A 23,640-nucleotide genomic window follows, 5' to 3' on the forward strand; every position below is an offset into this window, starting at 1 on the left:
TGATAGATAGATAGATAGATAGATAGATAGATAGAGAGAGAGAGAGACAGAGAGACAGACAGACAGAAAGACAGACAGATAGATAGATAGATAGATAGAAAGAAAAAAAGAAAGAAAGAAAGATAGATAGAAAGATAGATAGAACAAAAAAATAATTTTGGCAACTAGGGGTAGGTAACCGAAAAGTAACCGACAGCGTTGCGCCGCCGCCGAACGAGGGCGCTAGTTGTCAGAACAGGAAGTTTACAGACTTCATTCTTCCTCTTGCCTTGTTTACATCTCCGTCTTTTGTCTCTGTTTCCTCCGTTCCTCCCTCTTTTGTCTCGTCTCTTGTTTACATAACAAGCGACATTGCCGTTGTGGTCGTTCCCTGCCAAGGCACTCATCAAACATGACTGCTTACAGGAAGCTCAATTCCTCCGTCGTCAAGCCCAACAGACGTTACGGCTTCAAAAGACGCTGTCTCTCCCTCTTCGGACGATTCATCTTCCTCTCCGTCATCGCCATAACGCTGATCTTGACCGTCGGCCTCCTCTACATCTACGCCACTTATCCACCGCACGCTTCTTGCACAATCAAATGGTGAGTAAACTTCTTTATTTATCTAGTCTTTCTTCCGTCTCCTTCTCCGTTCAAATCCTGCCCAGGTCGGTACAACTAGCAGCGAACAGTGGTCCCGGTGCGCGCACTCGCGCTAGCTAGTCGTAAGTAGTCGATCCTACAACGACATTTTAACCCTAACCCTGGTACTACTTGAGAACAGTGGTTCCGGTGCGTGCACTCGCGTAGTCGCGCATCCGCGCTCCTACAACGACTACCGAGCAAAGTAAATAAAAACCCTAACCCTGAACCTAATTTTTTAACCCTGACCCTAGTTTTGTTTATGAAAATAATTTATTTACTTAGTTTAAAAAATTATTTACTTTGTTCGAAAAATATTATTTAATTTCCTTTGATCTGTATTCAGCCTTGAAATACAAACATACGCGCAAGTCGTTGTAGGATCGACTACTTACGACTAGCTAGCGCGAGTGCGCGCACCGAGACCACTGTTCGCTAGTAGTACCCCGAGGTCATCTTCGCTTTCCAGGGTCAATAAAATAAAGTACCAGATATAATCAACCAGTTCCCCCCACTCTCCCTACCTCATAGTGTCGTAGTTCGCTAAACTATCCATCGTGGGGCAAAGTAATGCACTGAGGTCCCAACATACGCAGTGACACCCCGTATAGATTAGATCGAAACCACTAAACTCGTGGGGCCCTTCTGGGCTACTTCCCTGTCTGATTATGTCTTAACTTGGCCCTGTCTCTCAACTTAAAATTCTTAGCCTTATACCTAATTAAAAATTGCTATTTGGTGCTGTTCTACCATATTAAATTCCCTTCCATCGCAGTCTCCCCGATTTTCATTGTTTGTACGCTCCTCCCCGTTATCCTCTCCCTCATCTCGAACCCCGATCCGCGAGTACCCGATCTGCCGCCTCTCACCCATCCGCAAACTATGTTCCTTACTGGGTTTGTTTTTGTTTTTGCTTCGTGTGTACTTTTACAAGCAGACAGAAAGCATTGGTTGTATTCTCATCTGCAACTTTGTCTGAATTAGAAGTAAAGAAACGAAAAAGCTAAACCGGGTTAGTCACAACTGGAACGTCTTATGATCCTACCAGGTCCACTTGTTTAGAACTGACCTGGAGATAAAAAACACGTTATCGTCCCCTCCCCTTGTGCAAGGTTCCCTAAGGGGTCAAATACCAGCCAAGCCCGAAGAAAAAGATAAAATGTTAAGCTCCCACCCCGATATTACCGAAAATTCCCCACACCCCCTATTAATGAAAGGACAAAAAAGGAGTTCGATTCCATATAATGCTTTTATTCTATCTTGGTGTCAGATTTGAAAAGTTTAACAGGGGTAATTTACCTGTTCCCTATTTTGACCAACAAAGCTTTACCAGTTTACACTCACCCACCCCTCTTACGAGAAACACTACCTTAGCGTGCATTTGACTTCATATCGGGACAGACCTGGGCCTATACTGGATAATACTTAAGAAATTGATAATATTGGTAATTCATTCATACATTTAAGAGATACTCGCAGTCATGTTATCTGTGACAGATCAGTAAAATTAGACACTTGTATATGTGTGGGTATATTAATCAAATTAATATTACTCGTTTGGTAAGATTGGCTGTAATGATGTGTGTGTGTGGTTATATATATATATCTCTATTTATAAATCTATATATATATAAAATAGTGTACATTTACACACAAGAGAAAACTACCTTTAACGGGTAACTTTTACACGCTAGAAGAAGCAGTCAAAACGACCAAAACCTTCTAGCGTATAAAAATTACCTGTTAAAGGTAGTTTTCTCCTGTGTTTAAATGTACACTATTTTATATTTAGAATATGTTGTCTATTGACTTTCTATACATGCTAGGCCACTGGTGGTGAAATTTCTAAAAGTATTCGCCATCCTATTTATATATATATATATATATATATATATATATATATATATATACATGAAGTCTCCTGAGGAACTCGTATACACAAAAATTACTAATGTTTCTAGGTTTTTCTCTCAAAAGAAAACTTTAGAATTGGACTTCCCAGAATACGCATCTCTCTTGTTTAGTTTCAGCATCCGTTTTATATACAATATTTTGTTGTGTATACACAAAGCTTTGTGCGTATATGTACAAATATATACATAATCAGTAGATGGAACGTAACGCTATATAAGCATATATACAGCAATGTTCTCTCTCTCTCTCTCTCTCTCTCTCTCTCTATATATATATTATATATATATATATATATATATATATATATATTATATATATATATGTATGTATATATTTGTTTGTTTATGTGAGTTTGTATCTGTATGTGTATATTATGATTGCATCATTACAGTGTGTTCATATGTGTGTATGTGTACGTGTCGTGTGTGTGTGTTTACTTATGTATATGTGTTAGTTTTTTCCTGTCAGTAAATCTTCCAGTTACCCCCATAAATTCAAAGCTTTGTAAAATACGAAATCCCTTGAAAAAAAAAAAAAAAAACAGGTGAGGGTTAACAACATTTTGCTGTAAAACAATGCCTTCGATATCATATTCGTCCAACCCATGCAAGTACGGAAAAACGAACGTAAAACGAACGAACAAATACTTGCAGAAATAAAGGTTTTGTTATTGTTTTTATTATTAATTTTGGCTGTGTTCTCCATTAATAATACCCTATTAGCATTGCATGTAAGAGTACACTATCATTCTCATTAAGTCCCTGTGGCAACCCCCCATCCACACAACCTGTCATGAAAATCTTAAACATGTGACTCGATTCTGTGTCACGTTGTAGAACTAGGGATAGGCACCAGACATTTTGGAATGTTAGCGAAATTATTTCTGACCTACATTCACTGGTTTATGTAATCTATGGAACATTATTGTCTTTTATTCTGGCATAGTGTATCTGGGACTGTATTAACCAATGTGTTCCTTGTATTTATATTTTCATTTTTTTTTTAAAGATTAGGGTGTGAAATGACAGATTTAGTTGCTATTTCTAGCATGGTGAGTAACCATACAGGAGCTCTGTATTGCTGTGCTATATAGAGCTTCTGTTGTTGAGCTATTTGGTATTTGTATAGCAGTATGCATACATTCAGGAGTGGCTGTGTGGTAAGTAGCTTGCTTACCAACCACATGGTTCCGGGTTCAGTCCCATGCGTGGCACCTTGGGCAAGTGTCTTCCACTATAGCCTCGGGCCGACCAAAGCCTTGTGAGTGGATTTGGTAGATGGAAACTGAAAGAAGCCCGTCGTATATATGTATATGTATATATATATATATATATATATATATGTTTGTGTGTCTGTGTTTGTCCCCCTAGCATTGCTTGACAACCGATGCTGGTGTGTTTATGTCCCCGTTACTTAGCGGTTCGGCAAAAGAGACCGATAGAATAAGTACTGGGCTTACAAAAGAATAAGTCCCAGGGTCAAGTTGCTCGATTAAAGGCGTTGCTCCAGCATGGCCGCAGTCAAATGACTGAAACAAGTAAAAGAGAGTATACATATATACATACATACACACGTATAGGCATGTATTTATATATTTTAAAGAGGTCTTAGGCCATCAGGCAATGGGGTCTGCCGACACACCATAAAGTTGAACCTTTTATGGACAGGAAACCCAGGGAAGCCCCATAAACCAGCCTTCGCCAGATGATAATATGGACTGCTCTTTCTTAGAGTGTACTTCTTCTCCAGATTTACGTTTTTCTAATGATGATGTGGGGTGTAACCAGCCCTCATTCACTGGACAATAAACCTTGCTTGGGAAGACCTATTGAGGCAAGTGAAATCGAATCAAAATTGCTGTTTATGTAATCTATGGAACATTATTGAACAGGGTGTCTTTTATTCTGGCATAGGTGTATCTGGGACTGTATTAACTGATGTGTTCCTTGTATTTACATAAATCGCTGATGTGGCCGATGACAGTACTGCCCAATTGGCGCTCGTGCCAGTGAAATGTTAGAAGCACTATTTGAGTGTGATTGTTGCCGGGGCACAGATTGGTCCCATCCCAGTGGCACTTAAAAAGCACCATTCGACCGTGATCGGTGCCAGCGTCACCTTAATGGTACATTCGCCGGTGGCACATGAAAAACAACATTCAAGCATGGCCGTTGCTATTGCCACCAGACTGGCTCCCATGCAGGTAGCACTTAAAAAAAACACCTTTTGAGTGTTGTCGGTGACATGTAAAAAGCACCCACTACACTCTCGGAGTGGTTAGCATTAGGAAGGGCATCCAGCTGTAGAAACTTTGCCAGATCAGATTGAGCCTGGTGCTTTAGTCTTATATTTATGGACTACCATATTAGCTTGGCAATAACTATTAATATCCAGTACCGCTGCCGTAGTCTCCTTTAGAGAAACTTAGAAATTTTAATATTTATATATATATATATATATATATATATATCGAACTGCCATGCTACATGGCAGTGAAACATGGGCCGTGACTGCTGAGGACATGCGTAAGCTCATGAGGAATGAAGCCAGTATGCTTTGATGGATGTGTAATGTCTGTGTACTTACTCGACAGAGTGTTAGTTCCCTAAGAGAAATGTTGTACCTAAGAAGCATCAGTTGTTGCGTGCAAGAGAGACGATTGCGATGGTATGGTCATGTGGCGAGAATGGATGAAGATAGGTGTGTGAGAAAGTGCCAATCCCTAGCAGTTGAGGGAACCCGTGGAAGAGGTAGACCCAGGAAAACCTGGGACGAGGTGGTGAAGCACGACCTTCGAACATTAGGTCTCACCATGGAAATGACCAGAGACCGAGACCTATGGAAGTATGCTGTGCGTGAGAAGACCCGGCAAGACTAGTGAAGCCATAACCCGTGGCCCCTACCTGGGACGTAGTCAGTCCGCCTGTGCATACCTTCCTGCTTGTGACACTTGTGAAGACCTGTTGAGGCAAGTCAAATCAAAGTCAAATCGAATCAAAATAGATGAACATCAATGGAATTTGTATCCTTGTGGTACCAGTGCCGGTGGCACATAAGAAAACCATCCGAACGGGACCGTAGCCAGTACCGCATCGACTGGCCTCCGTGCTGTGGGCACGTAACAAACACCGTCCGAGCGTGGCCGTCTGCCAGCCTCGTCTGGCACCTGTGTCGGTGGCACATAAAAACACCATCCGAGCGTGGCCGTTTGCCAGCCTCGTCTGGCACCTGTGTCGGTGGCACATAAAATCACCCACTACACTCTCGGAGTGGTTGGCGTTAGGAAGGGCATCCAGCTGTAGAAACACTGCCAGATCTGACTGGCCTGGTACAGCCTTCGGGCTCCCCAGACCCCAGTTGAACCGTCCAACCCATGCTAGCATGGAAAGCGGACGTTAAACGATGATGATGATGATGATATATATATATATATATATATACATATAGCACGAACATTTGATCATCACTATAAACAAGTCATTTGTACAAGGGCTGTGGAGTCAAAACAAAAAAACTTTGACTCCGACTCCTCTATTAATGGCACCTCTGACTCTTCTTGTGGTCTACATCACTCATAAACGCATATGCATATGCTTGTACTCTGAGTAGGCCTACATGTTATAACTGGTTTATATTAAAGAATAAAGATGTTGTGAGTCGGAGTCAGTCAGTATAGTTTTACTGACTCCAACTCCAGCTACCCCTTAACTATTTCCGACTCCAAGACTCTGACTCCACAGCCCTGATTTGTACAGATTATTGAACAAGAATTTGCTGGACCTTCTTTCTCTGTCTACAAGTGACTCCCACCATATATGTATGTATGTGTGTGTGTTTATATATATATACATATGGTGGTTGTTTACTCCTTATGCAGAGTCTGACCACCTTAGAACCATCATGGTACCTGATGTGGCATTTTAAACCAGACAATGTTTTGCAAAGACACCCACATAGATTGCGTATCCAATTTGAACCAGCAAAAGCTGCAGTTAAATTCTGATCTTTATGGATCTAGCCGTAGAAACATTGCCAGATCAAACTGGGCCTGGTGCAGCCTTCTGGCTTCCCAGACCCCAGTTGAACCGTCCAACCCATGCTAGCATGGAAAGCAGACGCTAAACGATGATGATGATATGTATGTATGTATCTACGTAGAGTACATGGCTTAATGGTTAAGGCATTGCATTCATGACCGCAAGATCGTGGTTGAAATTCCTGGACCCCTAGGCTATGCATCTTCGTTTACATGTGTGTAAAGGGTGCATGGCGTAGTGGTTAAGTTGTTGCATTCACAACCATGGGATTGTGATTTCAATTCCAGGACTGGGTGAGGCATTGTGCTCTTGAGCGAAACACTTCATTTCTTATTGCTCTGCAATCACTTTGACACCTAACATGTGGGGTACACCATGGCCCCTGTTCAGGAAACATCGATTTGATGGAGAGAGAGTGAGGTTTATGTACAACACAAACGTTTGATCGCTGTAAGCGAATCATTTGTGGAGATTGTTCAGCAAGAAACTGCAGCACCGTCTACCTTGGACTACAAGAGACAACCACCATCCACTGCTTCCATTCCTGATATCTGTGACATTCAACAGTTTTTAGATGTGACCATCCCTGTCTGCTCTTGGGCCCTCCTCCCCCCTTGACTGGCACAACTTCAGACAAACAATTGACATGAATATGCAATAATTATATAAAACAGACAATATGTCATATCTCATTGACTGAGGATATTCTATCAACATGCTGTTGTTAGTATTGCCATTGTTATTGTCAGTCAAAGCGTATTCCAAGTGGCCTCCTCCAAAGAGAAGTGGAATATCAATTTTTGGTGAGAAATACAAGTTGCCTTATCCTCTTTCCCGACTCTGATCCAGCTGACGTTTTCCCACAGGAAACGGGCCGCACGTGAAATGGTAATGAGCTCCAAATAACCAGTGGACGACATGGCATGCACAACGACAAACAATATGGCTGACTGACGTAAATGCTACAGGGTGGGGGTGGGAGGTAAGATGTAGTGGCGGCAGTGAAGGAGGAGGAGGAAGGAAAGCAGAAGAACATCATCATCATCATCATCATCATTATTATTATTATTATTATTTATGTTTATGTTTTCCAGTTTCAGCTCTTGAGCTGTGACCATGCTGGGGCACCGCCATTTATTGTTATTATTGTTATTATTATTATTATCATTATTATTATTATTGTTATTATTATTATTATCATTATTATTATTATTATTATTATTATTATTATTATTATCATTATTATTATTATTGTTATTATTATTATTATCATTATTATTATTATTATTATCATTATTATTATTTCAGACTGCTGCCAGCTACATAGTTTATTTCTCAGAGCAGCAACTCAGATCTGTTAGAATCATTTGGTTCCATTTTCTAAGACAAGCTTTGAATTTTAATTCATTTAACTTCAGTGATGGTTACCAGTTTGTGTGTGTGTGTGATGATGATGATGATAGCATTATATATATTATGCTTGTCTAATTATAGGACTGTCAGATAAATTCGTTTGTTTTCTTTTCCTCCTCTCTTGACACACCATAATCATCATCATCATCATCATTGTTTAACGTCCATCTTCCATTCATGGAAGCCGACCAAGTAGAAAAAGTACCCTAGGCTACTGTGTCATCATTGAGTATCTGAAAAGTGGGGAAATTTATTTGAGTTTCAAAAACGATAGATGAAAGCTAAGGAGGAAGAATAAAACTACCAAAACAAAACAAAAAAAAAAACAACAGAAAAATACATAAAACAGTATGATAAAATATAATTTTCTCGTATTAATTAAAATATTGGCATTAGGAAGGTTATCCAGCTGTAGAAACCTTGCCAGATCAGACTGGAGCCTGGTGCAGCCTCCTGGCTTGCCAGTCCCCTGTCGAACCGTCCAACCCATGCCAGCATGGAAAACGGACGTTAAACGATGATGATGATGATGATGATGAACATTTCAAAGAATTGAAATAAATCAAAGGGAATTTTTCCTGTCTTAAAATTTCTCTGAGTCTATCCTTGGAGCCATTCATCTTTTATTCAAATGTTTTGTTGTTGTTTTTTTCTAATGTCAACCACTGATATTGGTCAATGTCTTAATATCATTTACCTGGCAAAGACAGGTGTTTTTACTAACGACTCCGAAGCTTGTTTTGAATCCTTTAAAAGCTGTTGGGTGTCTTCATTAACAAGTCTAACCGGTTCGTTTAAGTTTTAAGGAATTGTGGTTTTTCTTGTAGATTTTGTTTTTGTTTCATTCTGTTGGTTTCTCATGTCATTTGAGTTTGGGTGTGGTGGATTACATCAACTCACCTTCTCCTGTATTTATTTTATGAACCTAGGATGGGTGAAATGGGAAATGTAACTGGACGGAATTTGAACTCTGAACATGAAGATGATATCATCATCACTACCATCATCATTATCCCCATCGTTTGGTGTCTGTATTCCATGCTCAGATGGGTCTGATGGTTCAGCAAGATCCAGCAAGCCAGAGGGCAGTGTTCAGTGTCAATGCCTATTAACACAACGTTTCTATGGCTGCATGCCCTTCCTAACACCAGCCACTGTGTGTGTGTGTATGTGTGTAAGTTATCAACTACATATACTTAATGTATAGGTTCCACATACTTGCTGGTAGGTTGCGATTTGCCAGCTTGCCTGATGGCAAGTGGGCCCTGCGACGCCATTAGAATCCATATATGGGGGCCCATGTTAGTATCTAAGGGGCCCATCCCCCTTTCTTTTTTGGAATTTTTTATTCACTCCTGGAAGAATGCATTATTTCAACCTGGCTGTGTTTGTAGACGGATGAAAAGAATACTTTTAACAAAAAAACAAAATTAAATGATAGCTTTGTATTTGCGGGTGGGCCCCTTTGTAGTTGCAGGTGGGCCCCCTTAGTCTCTTGGCAACCAATATTTTTTAATCCAGTCTGCCTCTGACACGAACCATATACATTAAGGGTATATGTGATTGTTAGCCACTACACACACTTTTTTTCTCTCCTTGTTTTTTCTGTGTCCCTTCTGTAGAAGAGCGTAGGCTCGAAACGTAAAAGACTTTTTCTATTCCTGAGCGTTATAGTAATACATCTGTTCATTTTGTACACCACCTGTCTTCGTCTTTGTTTTTTTTCTTGAACTCTACCTATATATATATATATATATATATATATATATATATAGGCTTCTGCTACTCTAGACCGATGATGGGCAAAGACCCTGAAACATGCGTGTCTCTAGATGCAGGCCTAGCTGTTGGGGGTATTTGTCTCCCCTTCGTAAATATATAAGGACACAGGAAATGTGTTGAAGCCAACAGGAAGCGTCGATGCTTCCTAGGGCTAAACAGCGGTGGTGTAATTCCCTACTGTCACGTTAAGTTGACAGTATACAACCACTATATATATATATATATGTGTGTGTGTGTGTAATATACTGGGGTCCTGGTTCGGGAGTTCCAAGTTTATGAGGAGTGTGCAACGACCTCTCAGCTACTATTGTCCCCAGTTCTACTCAGACTCCTAGTAGTGTTACCTGTTAGGATTCCAGCTATGGGGTTAAGTAGTGTATTAGGACCAGACTATGCATTCGGGGACTGTGCAGAAAAAACCTCCGTGATTCAACGGAGGTGGTGGGGGAGGGGCAGCTGCAGGAATGCATTGTGGAGTGCAAGAGAGAGCTAGTAAGATGTCTTGGCCATCTCCTGCATCCGTCTCCAAAGTTGACTTTGATCGGATTTGAACTCAGAACATAAAGACGGACGAAATGTTGCTAAGCATTTCGCCCATCGCGTTAACGATTCTGTCAGCTCGCTGTCTCCCTTTATTAAATATATTAACATTAATTCAATTATCCCCATCTAATTTGTGTATCCGTGTAATTTACGCCCACGGAAGGCTATTTGGCCTAAATTGGCTTGCAACTTGTTTAAACTATTTCGTTTTCGTATTTGGTTAGAAAAATAGAGCAGTCAGTGAAAATTGAATTAGATGGCTATCAATTTCAGCAAGGTAAATAAATAATAGTGCATGCTGTCAAACAAGTTTATTTCAATATTTAAATTTACATTTTGCTTTCGTAAAATTATCAAGCGTCACACAACGACACTTGTTGTAGGGTGTTATCAGAGTAGTGTCCCTTCAATTCAATGTGGGGCCTTCAGCTGCTTTGTCTTTCGGTTTTGGTGTTTCGTAACAGCAGATCGGCAGACGATGATAGGATTTTTAGGTACTTCGAAACCCACCAAGCTGAGTGTTCGTTTCCTGTTAGTTTTTCTCTGTCTTGTGATGTTGCCAATTACGTGGCTCATAAGTCTCAAGGCTGGGCGTGTCATGTGATAGGAAGTTACTCTCTTAGAAATGTGTATACAGCACAGTGTTTTTGCCTATGATAATAATAATAATAATAATAATAGTAATAATAATAAATGGCTTCTGATTTTATCTGTTTGAAAGTGTTATCGTGTACATTGTTTTGTCTTGATATAAAAAAAAATTAGCTACAGCAAATATTCTGCTCAATACCACAGATTTGCTTGTCAGTTGTTTGACCATAACCAGCTGAGCATGTCCCTTAGTGGCTGACAATATGTGCATCTCTGATCATGAGCAGAAGTAGTGGGGGAGCATCATAGCCGTGTGTTGAGAGGGATTCTTTGGGGTTTGAATAATTCACCTCTGGGAACATGGGTGTTTCGTTCAACATCCGTACACAATCCTTATTCGGGGACCTTTTGAGCGGGATGGGTTACTCAACCTGAAGAAAATTCTAACTGGGCCCCACCTGCAAGGTCAGGTGCTGTTTATCTTGATATGAGATCACCATGTAGCGCACATATGGTTGTGATGCATGTGCCTGGTGTACCCTTATCAGATGGGTATACTGGACTTTGTATATTTTACGCCAGTGTCACTTTGATGGCATGCACTGATCTCTCACTCAATAATGATAATAATCATCATCGTTTAACGTCCGTTCTCCATGCTAGCATGGGTTGGACGGTTCGACCGGGGGTCTGGGAAGCCAGAAGGCTGCACTAGGCTCCAGTCTGATCTGGCAGTGTTTCTACAGCTGGATGCCCTTCCTAACGCCAACCACTCCGTGAGTGTAGTGGGTGCTTTTTACATGCCACCTGCACCGGTGCCAGGCGAGGCTGGCAATGGCCACAATCGGATTGGTGCATTTTACGTGCCTCCGGCACGGAAGCCAGTAATAATAATAATAACAGCCCTTTCTACTAAAGACACAAGGCCTGAAATTTGTGCAGAGGGGACTAGTCGATTACAGTGTCGATTACTAGTCGATTACATAATTTATTGACCCCAAAAGGATGAAAGGCAAAGTCGACACTGGCAGAATTTGAACCCAGAACATAAACATGCCAACGATTCTGCCAGCTTGCTGCCTTATAATAATTCTTTCTACTATAGAAACAAGGTCTGAAATTTTTGTCTGAGGAGGTTGGTCAATTACATCGACTCCAAGTTTCCAGCTAGCAAGTTATTTTATCAACCCCAAAAGAATGAAAAACAAAGGCGACCTCAGCGGAATTTGAACTCAGAATGTAAACATGGAAGGAAATGCCACGAAGCATTTTCTTCAGTGTGCAAATGATTCTATCTGCTCACCATATTTTTTTCTTATAGCTTTTAGTAATAATTCCTCCTACAGTAGGTACAAGGTCTGAAATTTTGTAGGAAGAGGCGACTCGGTTACATCGACCCCATTATTCAACTGGTATTAAGTTTATCAATCAACCTTGCCGGAATCTGAACTCAGAACTTAAGGAAGACAGAATATAAAAAAATATATTAAAATGTTTGTTTATGTACAATCTGTTTACAAATCGTATACATTTCTGCCGTGACCTCTATTGTTTGTTTACTGCTACTCATTCGAGAGATAAACACCAGCTTTGCAATCTCACGCATACAAGGAAGTTATGTGTAATAATAAAATATATTTAGCTTCACTATCAGAAAATAGATCCAAGGCCATTGGTACCGAGAATCAAAATTGGTCGAACGTTGTGTATTATGGATGAGGTTTTCAGTTAATTAGTTAATTGCTAGTAATCACTTTGTGCCGGTCATGAGGGCCAAACATCCCTGAAAGTTTCATCCGAATCCATCCAGTGGTTCTTGAGACAAATTGTCCACGGACAAACAAACAAACATGACTGAAAACAATACCTTCGTTAAGGTGGAGGTACTAATAGTACTCTTACTAGTATTACTCCACAACAGCTGGGCTTACAAAGAATAAGAATACTGAGCTTACAAAGAATAAGTCCCGGGGTTGATTTGCTCGACTAAAGGCGGTGCTCCAGCATGGCCGCAGTCAAATGACTGAAACAAGTAAAAGAGTAAATTGTGGGGAACATAAATTTCTGTTCCTTTAACACAGGTTAGGGAAAAGCAGGAGAGGGCTGATATTTCAATAGAACATGGCCAAAATGTTGGCCTGGATCAGGGTGCAACAGTTGTTGTAAGGGGTCGGTTTGCAGATCCTTTACTCTAACACTAACGAAATGCTTTGATTGACCCTTTCTATTTGCAGGACTTTTGACAGCAATTGTACCTACATCAACTACAAGATAGCAAACCAGATCATATCTTGGAATACTGCAGACTGCGGAACCGGAATGAAATGCTTGTATTCCGTAAGTAATTGCTTCAATTTTTATTTTCATTTTTAGGGGTCAGTACTGATGACCCTTGCAGGCCATCTATGGGTGGTGAGATTTATGTTAATGTTATATCTAAACTGTTGTAGATGAACAACTGCAGGGTGGACATATCAGAGGGGATGGGCTTGACAGGACTGGTGAAGGTTGGATAACTGGCTCCCTATCGGTCATGCCAAGGATTCCAGTTGACCCAATCAACAGAACAGCCGGCACGTGAAATTAACATGCAAGTGACTGAGTACTCCACAGAATGTGACATGGCTGGCCCCCTTTGAATTACTGGTACAACTCGTTTTTGCCAGCTGAGTGCACTGGAGCAACGTGAAATAAAGAGTCTTGCTCAAGGACACAACACACGGCTGGGTATCGAACTCAGAACTCTACAACCGTGGGGCAACACTAAGCCACACATTGAGGGTTGAATACGACAAGGATGCCAAAAGTTGGTGGGACCAGTGGGCTGGAAGGAAAGGGCACAGGTCCAGGTAGGTCTGAGTGGGGAGACATGTTGCTTATAGGGCAGAACCTGGAACGTGTGTGAGAGTGATTCAAAGCTAATGAGTCAATCAGTGGCCGTTTTCTAATATAAAAGAACCACAGAATGTCTGAGTCACAAAGCATCCGGACGAGAGACCAGACAGCGATGGGTTGTGTCAGGACTGCGGAGTTGGTGCACAAATGCTTCGAATCTGACTCCTCCATTTCTAATTATGCTATTGATAAATTTAATCATCAGCATCATCATCATCATTCATCATCTGTTTTCCATATTGACATGGATTGGATGGTTTGACAGGAGCTGGCAAGGCCAGGGGCCCACACCAGGTTCCACTGCATGTTCTGGCATGGTTTCTGCAGAGTGCACTGGGTGTCTTAGAACAATATGGAAGTCAACCCCACCAGATAAATTGAAGAGCAGTTGTTGAATCTGTGCTTGTCTATGGATCTCCAACTTGGACTCTCACCAAGAGACTCTGGTGCATGCTGGACAGTGCCTGCACTAGACTGTCACGTGCAGTGCTCAACATCTCTTGCAAGGAGAACCCAACAAAGCAACGGTTATATGGGAATAGGAATAAACCAACTTTCTCATCAAACATCCAAGAGCAGAGATTGAGGTTTGCTGGTCACTGCTGGAGAAGTAAAGAAGAATTTGTGAGTAACGTGTGGCTGTGGACACCAAATCGTGGTACCACAGCGGCCGGAAGACCACAGAAGACGTATATACAACAGCTTGCAGAAGATGTTGGATGCCAAGTTTGAAGACCTAGAAACACTAATGGAAGATCAAGAGGGATGGAGAGAGGTAATCAAGCTGGTCCGGGCAATCAGCTTGACTGGATGATGCCTCGATAATCGGGGGCATTTTATGTGGCACCAGCACTGAGTGATTTGCAAGATAAAAACCTTTAAAATTTAATATCCTCTAAAAGAAAAAAAAATCAATCACTGACTTTATGTCTACCTAGAGAAGACAACCAGGAGTTGCTGCAGTTATTGTATAACTCTGAGCATCTCACCTTTTTTTTTATATTCTTTAAAATAATACCCTTTATGATTTAGGTGAGATTTGGCTGCTAGTTCTAGTATATTAAGTAACCACATAGAGGCTCCCTGTTTGGCTCAAGACAAACATGCCTCCACTTTTCATCTCTGATAATGCTCTGATTGTATTATGTCTTAAATTTTCACCTTTATTCATATTCTGTATTTATTTTTCATTTCAGCTCACGTCTCATAACGCCAGCCTCATTTTAGGTTCCCATAAAACACCAAAATGGCATTTTACTGATTCTTTCTATTTTGCCTTTAATTCTGACAACTCAACATGTTACGTGGAGGTAAGTGGCACCAAACTATTCATACATCATTTACGTTTGACGGATATTTGTCTTCATCTTGTTTGTTATTAACACCTTTAACTCTGAGCACCTTTTCAAACTCCACCCATCTAACACCCGTGGACATATTTACAAAGTAAGAAAACAGCACAGCTCCCATGACTTTAGGAAACATTTTTTCACGCTGAGAGTTGCTGAAGCATGGAACAAGATGCCAGCATCAGTTGTTAGTTGTCGGAGCACTGCATCCTTCAAAACTTCCATGCTTCCTGAGATTCGCCAACACTACACCTGATTTTCTCCCCTCCATACACACGTGAGCATGTATCTGACTCATGCATTGTTTGCTTTCCAGACATTTGTACATTACTGCATGTGCTTTATACGCACTTTTGACAAGTTGTGGTGCACCTGAGCACTGTATACAATAATTTCATTATTATTATAACACGTTTCGGCTGATATACCCTCCAGCCTTCATTTCAAACCTGGGTTCTCATTCCTAAGGTATTTTTTGATGTTTGGTTTGGTTTCTACAGCTGGATGCCCTTCCTTTACAGTGTGTGCCAGCTGCTCCTTCTGTGCCACTGGCATGGGTGCATTTATGTGGCACAGACACACGTGGCACCAGTATGAATGCATTTTACATGAAGACTGGTCAGCCCCTACCAGCTGCAGATCAAGCGGACTCTAGTATGGGAACAGATAGCTACTGAAAAAAAGATGATGCATGTATGCATGTGTGTATGTGTCAGTGTCTTGACATCACATGTTAGTCGTAAAGGAGTGCCACTGTCATACCAGCAGTGTCATTCATTTCTATTTTTCTGCAAAACGTGTCTGGCAATAGAGAAATATTACCTTATTTGGTGACAGTGGGGCCATCTAGCCATAGGAAACCTACTTCAGTAAACTTAGTCTGAGACATGTAAGAATGGAAAAGTGAAAAATTAAAACCATGATGATGACTTAGAGCAATGCTTTTCAAACTTTTTGCTGGAGCGGAACCCCAAGGAAACATTCCACTGGCTCAGGGAACCCCTGTGCAATAATTTAATAGTCTTATGCACACATATCTGCACAGGAGAATTAAAAATTACTGCTGATTTTAGCAGTTTTGTAACTTCTTGCGGAACCCCTGGACTGTACTGACGGAACCCTAAGGTTCCGCGAAACCCTGGTTGAAAACTTAGAGGATCTTCTATAGCCATCCCCACCTTGGCTAATATTTTTCTATGTTTTGCTGCCATATGGAACCATCAGCAGAATTACTGCAACATGTCCCCAGATGTTTCTTCCAGTTCTGATTCTTGTCATTGCTTCCTTATAGAAAATTTTGTTGTAAGCATTTTTGCCGTTGGAAAATTTGCTCTAAAAAAATAAAAGTTACAGCAAAAAGTACATTATTTGTGCAGCATTTCTTGGAATTTTCGTATATTTTATTTTTAAAAATGCTGATATAATAAACGTTATCATTGTCCATACAGCGAATTTTCCCATGGTAAGTGTCTACCAAGAATTTTCTGGTCACAGTTTTTGCTCAGATTTGGCTCAAATGTCAGAATACGACCCCCCCCCCCGTAACTGCTTTACCAATTCTGTGATTCCGTTCTTCACATCACTCTGCTTCTACTTCTTCCATCTCCTCTTTCTGATGATATGACATACTCATCCTCTGTTTTTACCATTTCTAGGGAGTTTCATCTTCTGATTCTTGGTTTGCTCTGCTGGATTTTGGCGTCAACTACTGTAATCTCCATAATATAATAACAGGTATGAATTGCTTTGATTTTCTTCAGAAATATTGGTTTCAGATTTTGGCACAAGGCCAGCAATTTGTGGGGGGGGGGCAGTCAATCACATCAATGCCAGTGCTCAGCTGGTGCTTATTTCATCAACCCCAAAAGGATGAAAGGCAAAGTCAACCTTGGCAGGGTTTGAACACAGGGCCTAAAAAGACCTACCGAATGCCTCATCATTTTCTCTCTGGCATTCTCACAGTTCTTCCAACTTGCTGCTCTTTTCTCTTCAGAAATATAATTTTTGTGTGATTTTAAAAATTATGTGTTGTGTTTTTGTTATATTTTTGTTTATATTTTCGTAATTTTGTTGTGTTATACCAATATATCATTATACAGTGTCAGTCAACTATCAGAGATCTTTGGAGTGCCACGTAGAACAGATTGCAATATTTAACCCCTTGCCTGCCATGAGCCCCATTTGGGGATCAGCTAAAAATAGCCTCACTGCCGGTTCTTCGTTGTATTTAAAGTGTATTTGCTTATGAACATTTCATTTGCAGAGATGTGTTGAACAATATTTAGTAATTAAAGTTTGTCATTATTAGCTCTGGCTAATTCTAGAGGACATTTTATGTCATAAATCGCTATTTTTGAACTACAAAAATATTGACTCTCTTTACTCTTTTACTCTTTTACATGTTTCAGTCATTTGACTGTGGCCATGCTGGAGCACCGCCTTTAGTCGAGCAACTTGACCCCGGGATTTATTCTTTGTAAGCCCAGTACTTATTGTATCGGTATCTTTTGCCGAACCGCTAAGTGACGGGGACATAAACACACCAGCATTGGTTGTCAAGCAATGCTAGGGGGACAAACACAGACACACAGACACACACGCACAAACACATATATATATATATATATACATATATACGACGGGCTTCTTTCAGTTTCCGTTTACCAAATCCACTCACAAGGCGTTGGTCGGCCCGGAGCTATAGCAGAAGACACTTGCCCAAGATGCCACGCAGTGGGACTGAACCCGGAACCATGTGGTTGGTTAGCAAGCTACTTACCACAGAGCCACTCCTGTGCCTATTTGTTAATAATTCAAATATTTGTTCTGACTCACTGAGTTGAGTTAAAAGCTTGTCACGACCATTCCACCTTCAGGATTACTCTCATCATCACCGTTTAACGTCCGCTTTCCATGCTAGCATGGGTTGGACGGTTCAACCGGGGATCTGGGAAGCCAGGAGGCTGCACCAGGCTCCAGTCTGATCTGGCAGTGTTTCTACAGCTGGATGCCCTTCCTAACGCCAACCCCTCCATGAGTGTAGTGGGTGCTTTTCACGTGCCACCTGCTCAGTGCCACTCTGTTAAACATAAAGCTTATTCATTTGCATTGTTTTAAATCGTATCATGCATTGTCTTGTACATTTGAGATTTTGATGATTCAACGAAGAATATCTTGTGGTATTTGTTGTGGTTTCAAATTCTGCTGAGGTCAAACTTTGCTTTTCGCTCTTCTGAAGTAAAGTCCCAATCAAGACGTTGATGAAGGTTGAAGGTAAGGAGGGGATCGATTTATCCACCAACGCTGCTCCCTGGAAACGATGGACAGCCCCGTGCTGACTTTAGCAATCATTGTAGTTGAGTGACAAGCGGCAGGCAAAATGTTTCATGTTGTTTGGGTGTTCAAATTCCACCGCAGCCGACTTTCTTCTTCATGCTTCCAGGATCATTAATGTTTCATACTGGACATAGATTGGAATTGGTAAGCTTCTGGTTTTCCTTTCATAAGTGGATGTAGGTCGACCCCGGGACTTATTCTTTGTAAGCCCAGTATTTATTCTATCGGTCTCTTTTGCCGAACTGCTAAGTGACAGGGAGGTAAACACACCAGCATCGGTTGTCAAGCAATGCTAGGGGGACAAACACAGGCACACAAACACACATATATATATATATATACATATATACGACAGGCTTCTTTCAGTTTCCATCTACCAAATCCACTCACAAGGCTTTGGTCGGTTCGGGGCTATAGCAGAAGACACTTGCCCAAGGTGCCACGCAGTGGGACTGAACCCGGTTCTTGACCAGTTCTTATCCAAAATAAACCTTCTGTTAGCAACTAATTATTAAGTGTTGTCTCAAGTCTGAGGCGTCATTGGGCTGGTTACCTGGTCCCCTTGGCATATAAGTGATGTGGCCAAAATCATAAAAACTACCCCTGGATGGGGCGCTAGACTGTCGCATGGTTGATTGAACAGGCACAACAGGAAATGAAGTGTTTTACCCAAGAACGCAATGCACCGCCCAGTCTGTAAATTGAAACCATCATCGTACAATCATGAATGCGACACCCCTGTCCAATAGGCCATGTGCCCTCACAATGTTAAACGCTATAGATTTATTCAGTTCTGTATTTAAGAGATGAGGAATTATTTACATTTGATGGATATTTGTCCTCATCTTGTTTGTTGTTAACACCACGTTTCGGCTTATATACCCTCCAGCCTTCATCAGGTGTCTTCGGAAAATTTCGAACCTGGGTTCTCATTCCTAAGGTATTTTTTGATATTATTATTATTTAGGTCACTGCCTGGAATCAAACTCAGAATCTTGGGGTTAGTAGCCCACGGGCATATGGTGTAGTGGTTAAGAGTGCGGGCTAACTCTAAAATTCCGAGTTAGATTCCAGGCAGCGACCTGAATAATAATAATATTGAAATATATCTTACGAATGAGAACCCAGGTTCGAAATTTCCCCAAGACACCTGATGAAGGCTGGAGGGTATATCAGCCGAAACGTGTTAACAACAAACAAGATGAGGACAGATATCCGTCAAATGTAAATAATGTACAGATTTATTACTTTTTTCTTCCACTTGTATTATATATTTAAAAAATTTTTTCTTCTGTTCATGTATTTATTTATTTCCAATTTTTCTTGCAGGGAGTGACATTGACACTTTAGATGGTTACACAGAATTCACCGAGAACAGTGTCTGCACGTTGTATACTTCCAGAAATTGTGCTAAATATTGATATTCTAGTAACCAGTGGTGTTTATATGAATGTGTTTAAATACTCACTCACACCTATATATGTGTGTGTGTGTGCATATCTATAATATACATAATGTGAGATTAATAAATGTATACATATATATATCTGTATATGTATATATGATTTTTTTCTATGAGTTTTTTTTACAAAGAATGCTGTATGTATGTCGAAAATAAAAGCAATAAAGTATTTGTATGTTATTTTATAAAGTTTGTTTTGTTTAATGAAATTAATTTGATTTGAATACAAAGTTGTATTCAAATTCTGTTCTCAAATTCCCCAAGACACCTGATGAAAACTGGAGGGTATAGCAGCTGAAATGTTGTGTTAACATACGTATATGTATATATGATTTTTTTTCTATGAGTTTTTTTACAAAGAATCAGAATTTGCTTTATTACCGGTCTTGAGTTCAATTGAGACCTTGAGCAAGTGTCTTCTACAGCAGCTTTGAGCTAACCAAAACTTAACAAATGGAATTGGTAGACAGAAACTGAAAGTATCCAATTGTGTGTAATCATCACCTTTGTTTTGTAAGGTCCACTGTTCCCTGCCTGCATGGGTCAGGCAGAGTTACTTAGACTAGATTTTCTATGGTTGGGTGCCCTTCCTGCGGCTAACCCTTACCTGTTTCTGAACACAGCAATATCCCCCATACACGCACACACACCATGGCCAGACAGAAGGTTGGAAATGAATGACACTGCTTGTATGACAGTGAAACTCATCTACGACAATCATGTGATGTCAACTGAAGGAGATACAAACGTACTACTCATACAAGATGGCCCCTTCTTTCAGTTTCCATCAATGAAATCCACTTGCAAAGCTTTGGTTGGCCTGTGGCTATAGTGGAAGACACTTGACCGAGGTGCCATGCAGTGGGACTGAACCTAGAACCATGTGATTGGGAAGCAACCATCTTAATCCCACAGCCAGTGCACATACTCTCTTTACTCTTTTATTTGTTTCAGTCATTTGACTGCGGCCATGCTGGAGCACCGCCTTTAGTCGAGCAACTCGACCCCAGGACTTATTCTTTGTAAGCCCAGTACTTATTCTATCGGTCTATTTTGCCGAACCGCTAAGTGACAGGGACATAAACACACCAGCATCGGTTGTCAAGCAATGCTAGGGGGACAAACACAAACATACACGCACACACATATATACGACAGGCTTCTTTCAGTTTCCGTCTACCAAATCCACTCACAAGGCTTTGGTTGGCCCGAGGCTATAGTAGAAGACACTTGCCCAAGGTGCCACGCAGTGGGACTGAACCCGGAACCATGTGGTTGGTAAACAAGCTACTTACCACACAGCCACTCCTGCGCCTATGTTAATAAGCACTGTGCATCACTTCTCCCATCAGGGCCTTGACTGGTTCTGCCCTTTCAAAGACATGACATTGAATATTCCTTCTTCAAAAACAAGGGTCAGGTAAGTGTTGGAAGCTGGAAGAGCATCCAATCATAAAACAATGCCTTAATATATACTAACATGGGAAAAATGGATGTAAAAACAAATTGATATATTTGTGTGTGTGTTTTTATGTGACTATATTCTGTGTCCTCACATAAGTGTTGGAAGAGAAGTCTGATGTTGTTTGGACATTCATTATCATCATCATCATCATCATCATTTAACATCCATTCTCCATGCTGGCTAGGGTCAGGTGATTTGACAGAAGCTGGCAAGGCCAGGAGCCACACCAGATTCCACAGTCTTTTGGTTTGGTTTCTATAGCTGGATGCCCCCCCCCTTCCGATGCCAACTATTTTACAGAGTGTACCGGGTGCTTTTTACGTGGCACCAGCACCATTGTTTTCTACATGGTCCCTGTAACAGTGCTTTGTATAGCACCAGCTAGTTACTTATTCAAATCTACTAAAAGCAGACCTTGTTCTTACAGTTTATACCATGTAATGCTGATGAGGACCCAATAACACTGAAACACGTCCGAAGTTGTCCTGCTAAACCCGACACATGCTCTTTACAACATATTCACGAAATTAGTCTTAATCAAAATTTCAGAGTTATCTCCCCTGCATTTCTTGAATTCGTTTGGTCAGAAAATGACTTATTAAACCGGATATAATTTTAATACTCTCTTTTACTTGTTTCAGTCATTTGACTGCGGCCATGCTGGAGCAGCGCCTTTAATCGAGCAACTTGACCCCGGGACTTATTCTTTTGTAAGCCCAGTATTTATTGTATCGGTCTCTTTTGCCAAACCGCTAAGTAACGGGGACATAAACAGACCAGCATCGGTTGTGAAGCAATGCTAGGGGGACAAACACAGACACACAAACACACACACACATATATATATATATACATATATACGACGGGCTTCTTTCAGTTTCCATCTACCAGATCCACTCACAAGGCTTTGGTCGGCCCGAGGCTATAGTAGAAGACACTTGCCCAAGGTGCCGCGCAGTGGGACTGAACCCGGAACCATGTGGTTGGTAAACAAGCTACTTACCACACAGCCACTCCTGCGCCTATATGAATTAAAGAGTTTATTAACAGGTTACATTAATTATGCTAATGCTCATTTTATTATAAATTTGCATTTGTTCCCTTACCACCTGTGTACCCATGGCTTTAATGGGAAATTGATTGTTATGCAGGATTTCAAAGGCCAAAATATAGCTGTGTGGTTAAGAAGTTCAGTGACCAACCGCATGGTTTTTGGTTCAGTCCCACTTTGTGGCACCTTGGGCAAGTATCATCTATTATAGCCCTAACCAACCAAAGCCTTGTAAGTGGATTTAGAGGATGGAAACTGAAAGAAGCTCATCACTTTTTTATATATCTGTGCCACATAAGGCAGTGAGCTGGCAGAATTGTTGGCACGGTGGGCAGGATACTTAGAGGCAGTTCATCCAGCTTTACGTTCTGAGTTCAAATACCACCGATGCCAACTTTGTCTTTCATCCTTTCAGGGTCGATGAAAACGAGTACCAGTTATACATTGAGGTCAATGTAGTTGACTAGTTCACTCCCTGCTAAATTTCAGGCCTTGTGCCTATGGAGGAAAGGATATATCTGTGTCACTTAAAAAGCACCCTGTACGCTCTAAAGAGGTCAATGTCAGGAAGAGCATCCAGCCATAGAAACCACACTAAATCAGATAATTGGAGCCCTGTGCAGCCCTCCAGTTTTGCCAGCTCTTGTCAAACCATCCAACCCATGCCAGCATGATGCCCAGGATATCAATCGCATGGAAGCCGTTCAGCGACGTGCAACCAAAAGAATACCCTCCATCAGGCATTTGCCATATTCTGAACGCCTTACTTCCCTGGGCATGGATACATTGAAACTCCGACGTCTGGCAGCTGACTTGGCAGACACCCATAAAATTATCAACCATCGTACAAACAATAACTCTGAGCACCTTTTCAAACTCCACCCATCTAACACCCGTGGACATATTTACAAAGTCAGAAAACAGCACAGCTCCCATGACTTCAGGAAACATTTTTTCACGCTGAGAGTTGCTGAAGCATGGAACAAACTGCCGGCATCGGTTGTTAATTGTTGGAGCACTGCATCCTTCAAAACTTCCATGCTTCCTGAGATTTGCCAATACTACACCTGATTTTCTCCCCTCCATACACACGCAAGCATGTATCTGACTCATGCACTGTTCGCTTCACAGACATTTGTACATTACTGCATATGCTTTATACGCACTTTCTGACAAGTTGT

The 23,640-nt window shown here is 41.0% G+C and overlaps 1 protein-coding gene across 1 annotated transcript; it reads left to right on the top strand.

Annotated features, from left to right (window-relative positions):
- Nucleotides 1–231: 231 nt before the first annotated feature.
- On the top strand, nucleotides 232–20,021 carry LOC115219780. The gene is made up of 5 exons (XM_029790035.2): nucleotides 232–582; nucleotides 13,136–13,238; nucleotides 14,993–15,106; nucleotides 16,801–16,879; nucleotides 19,811–20,021. The coding sequence occupies exons 1-5, from the start codon at nucleotides 392–394 to the stop codon at nucleotides 19,900–19,902; spliced, it is 579 nt and encodes a 192-aa protein (XP_029645895.1). The 5' UTR covers nucleotides 232–391; the 3' UTR covers nucleotides 19,903–20,021.
- The last annotated feature ends 3,619 nt before the right edge of the window (nucleotides 20,022–23,640 follow it).

This window comes from Octopus sinensis, linkage group LG15 (assembly GCF_006345805.1).
Source record: "Octopus sinensis linkage group LG15, ASM634580v1, whole genome shotgun sequence".
NCBI lineage: Eukaryota > Metazoa > Mollusca > Cephalopoda > Octopoda > Octopodidae > Octopus > Octopus sinensis.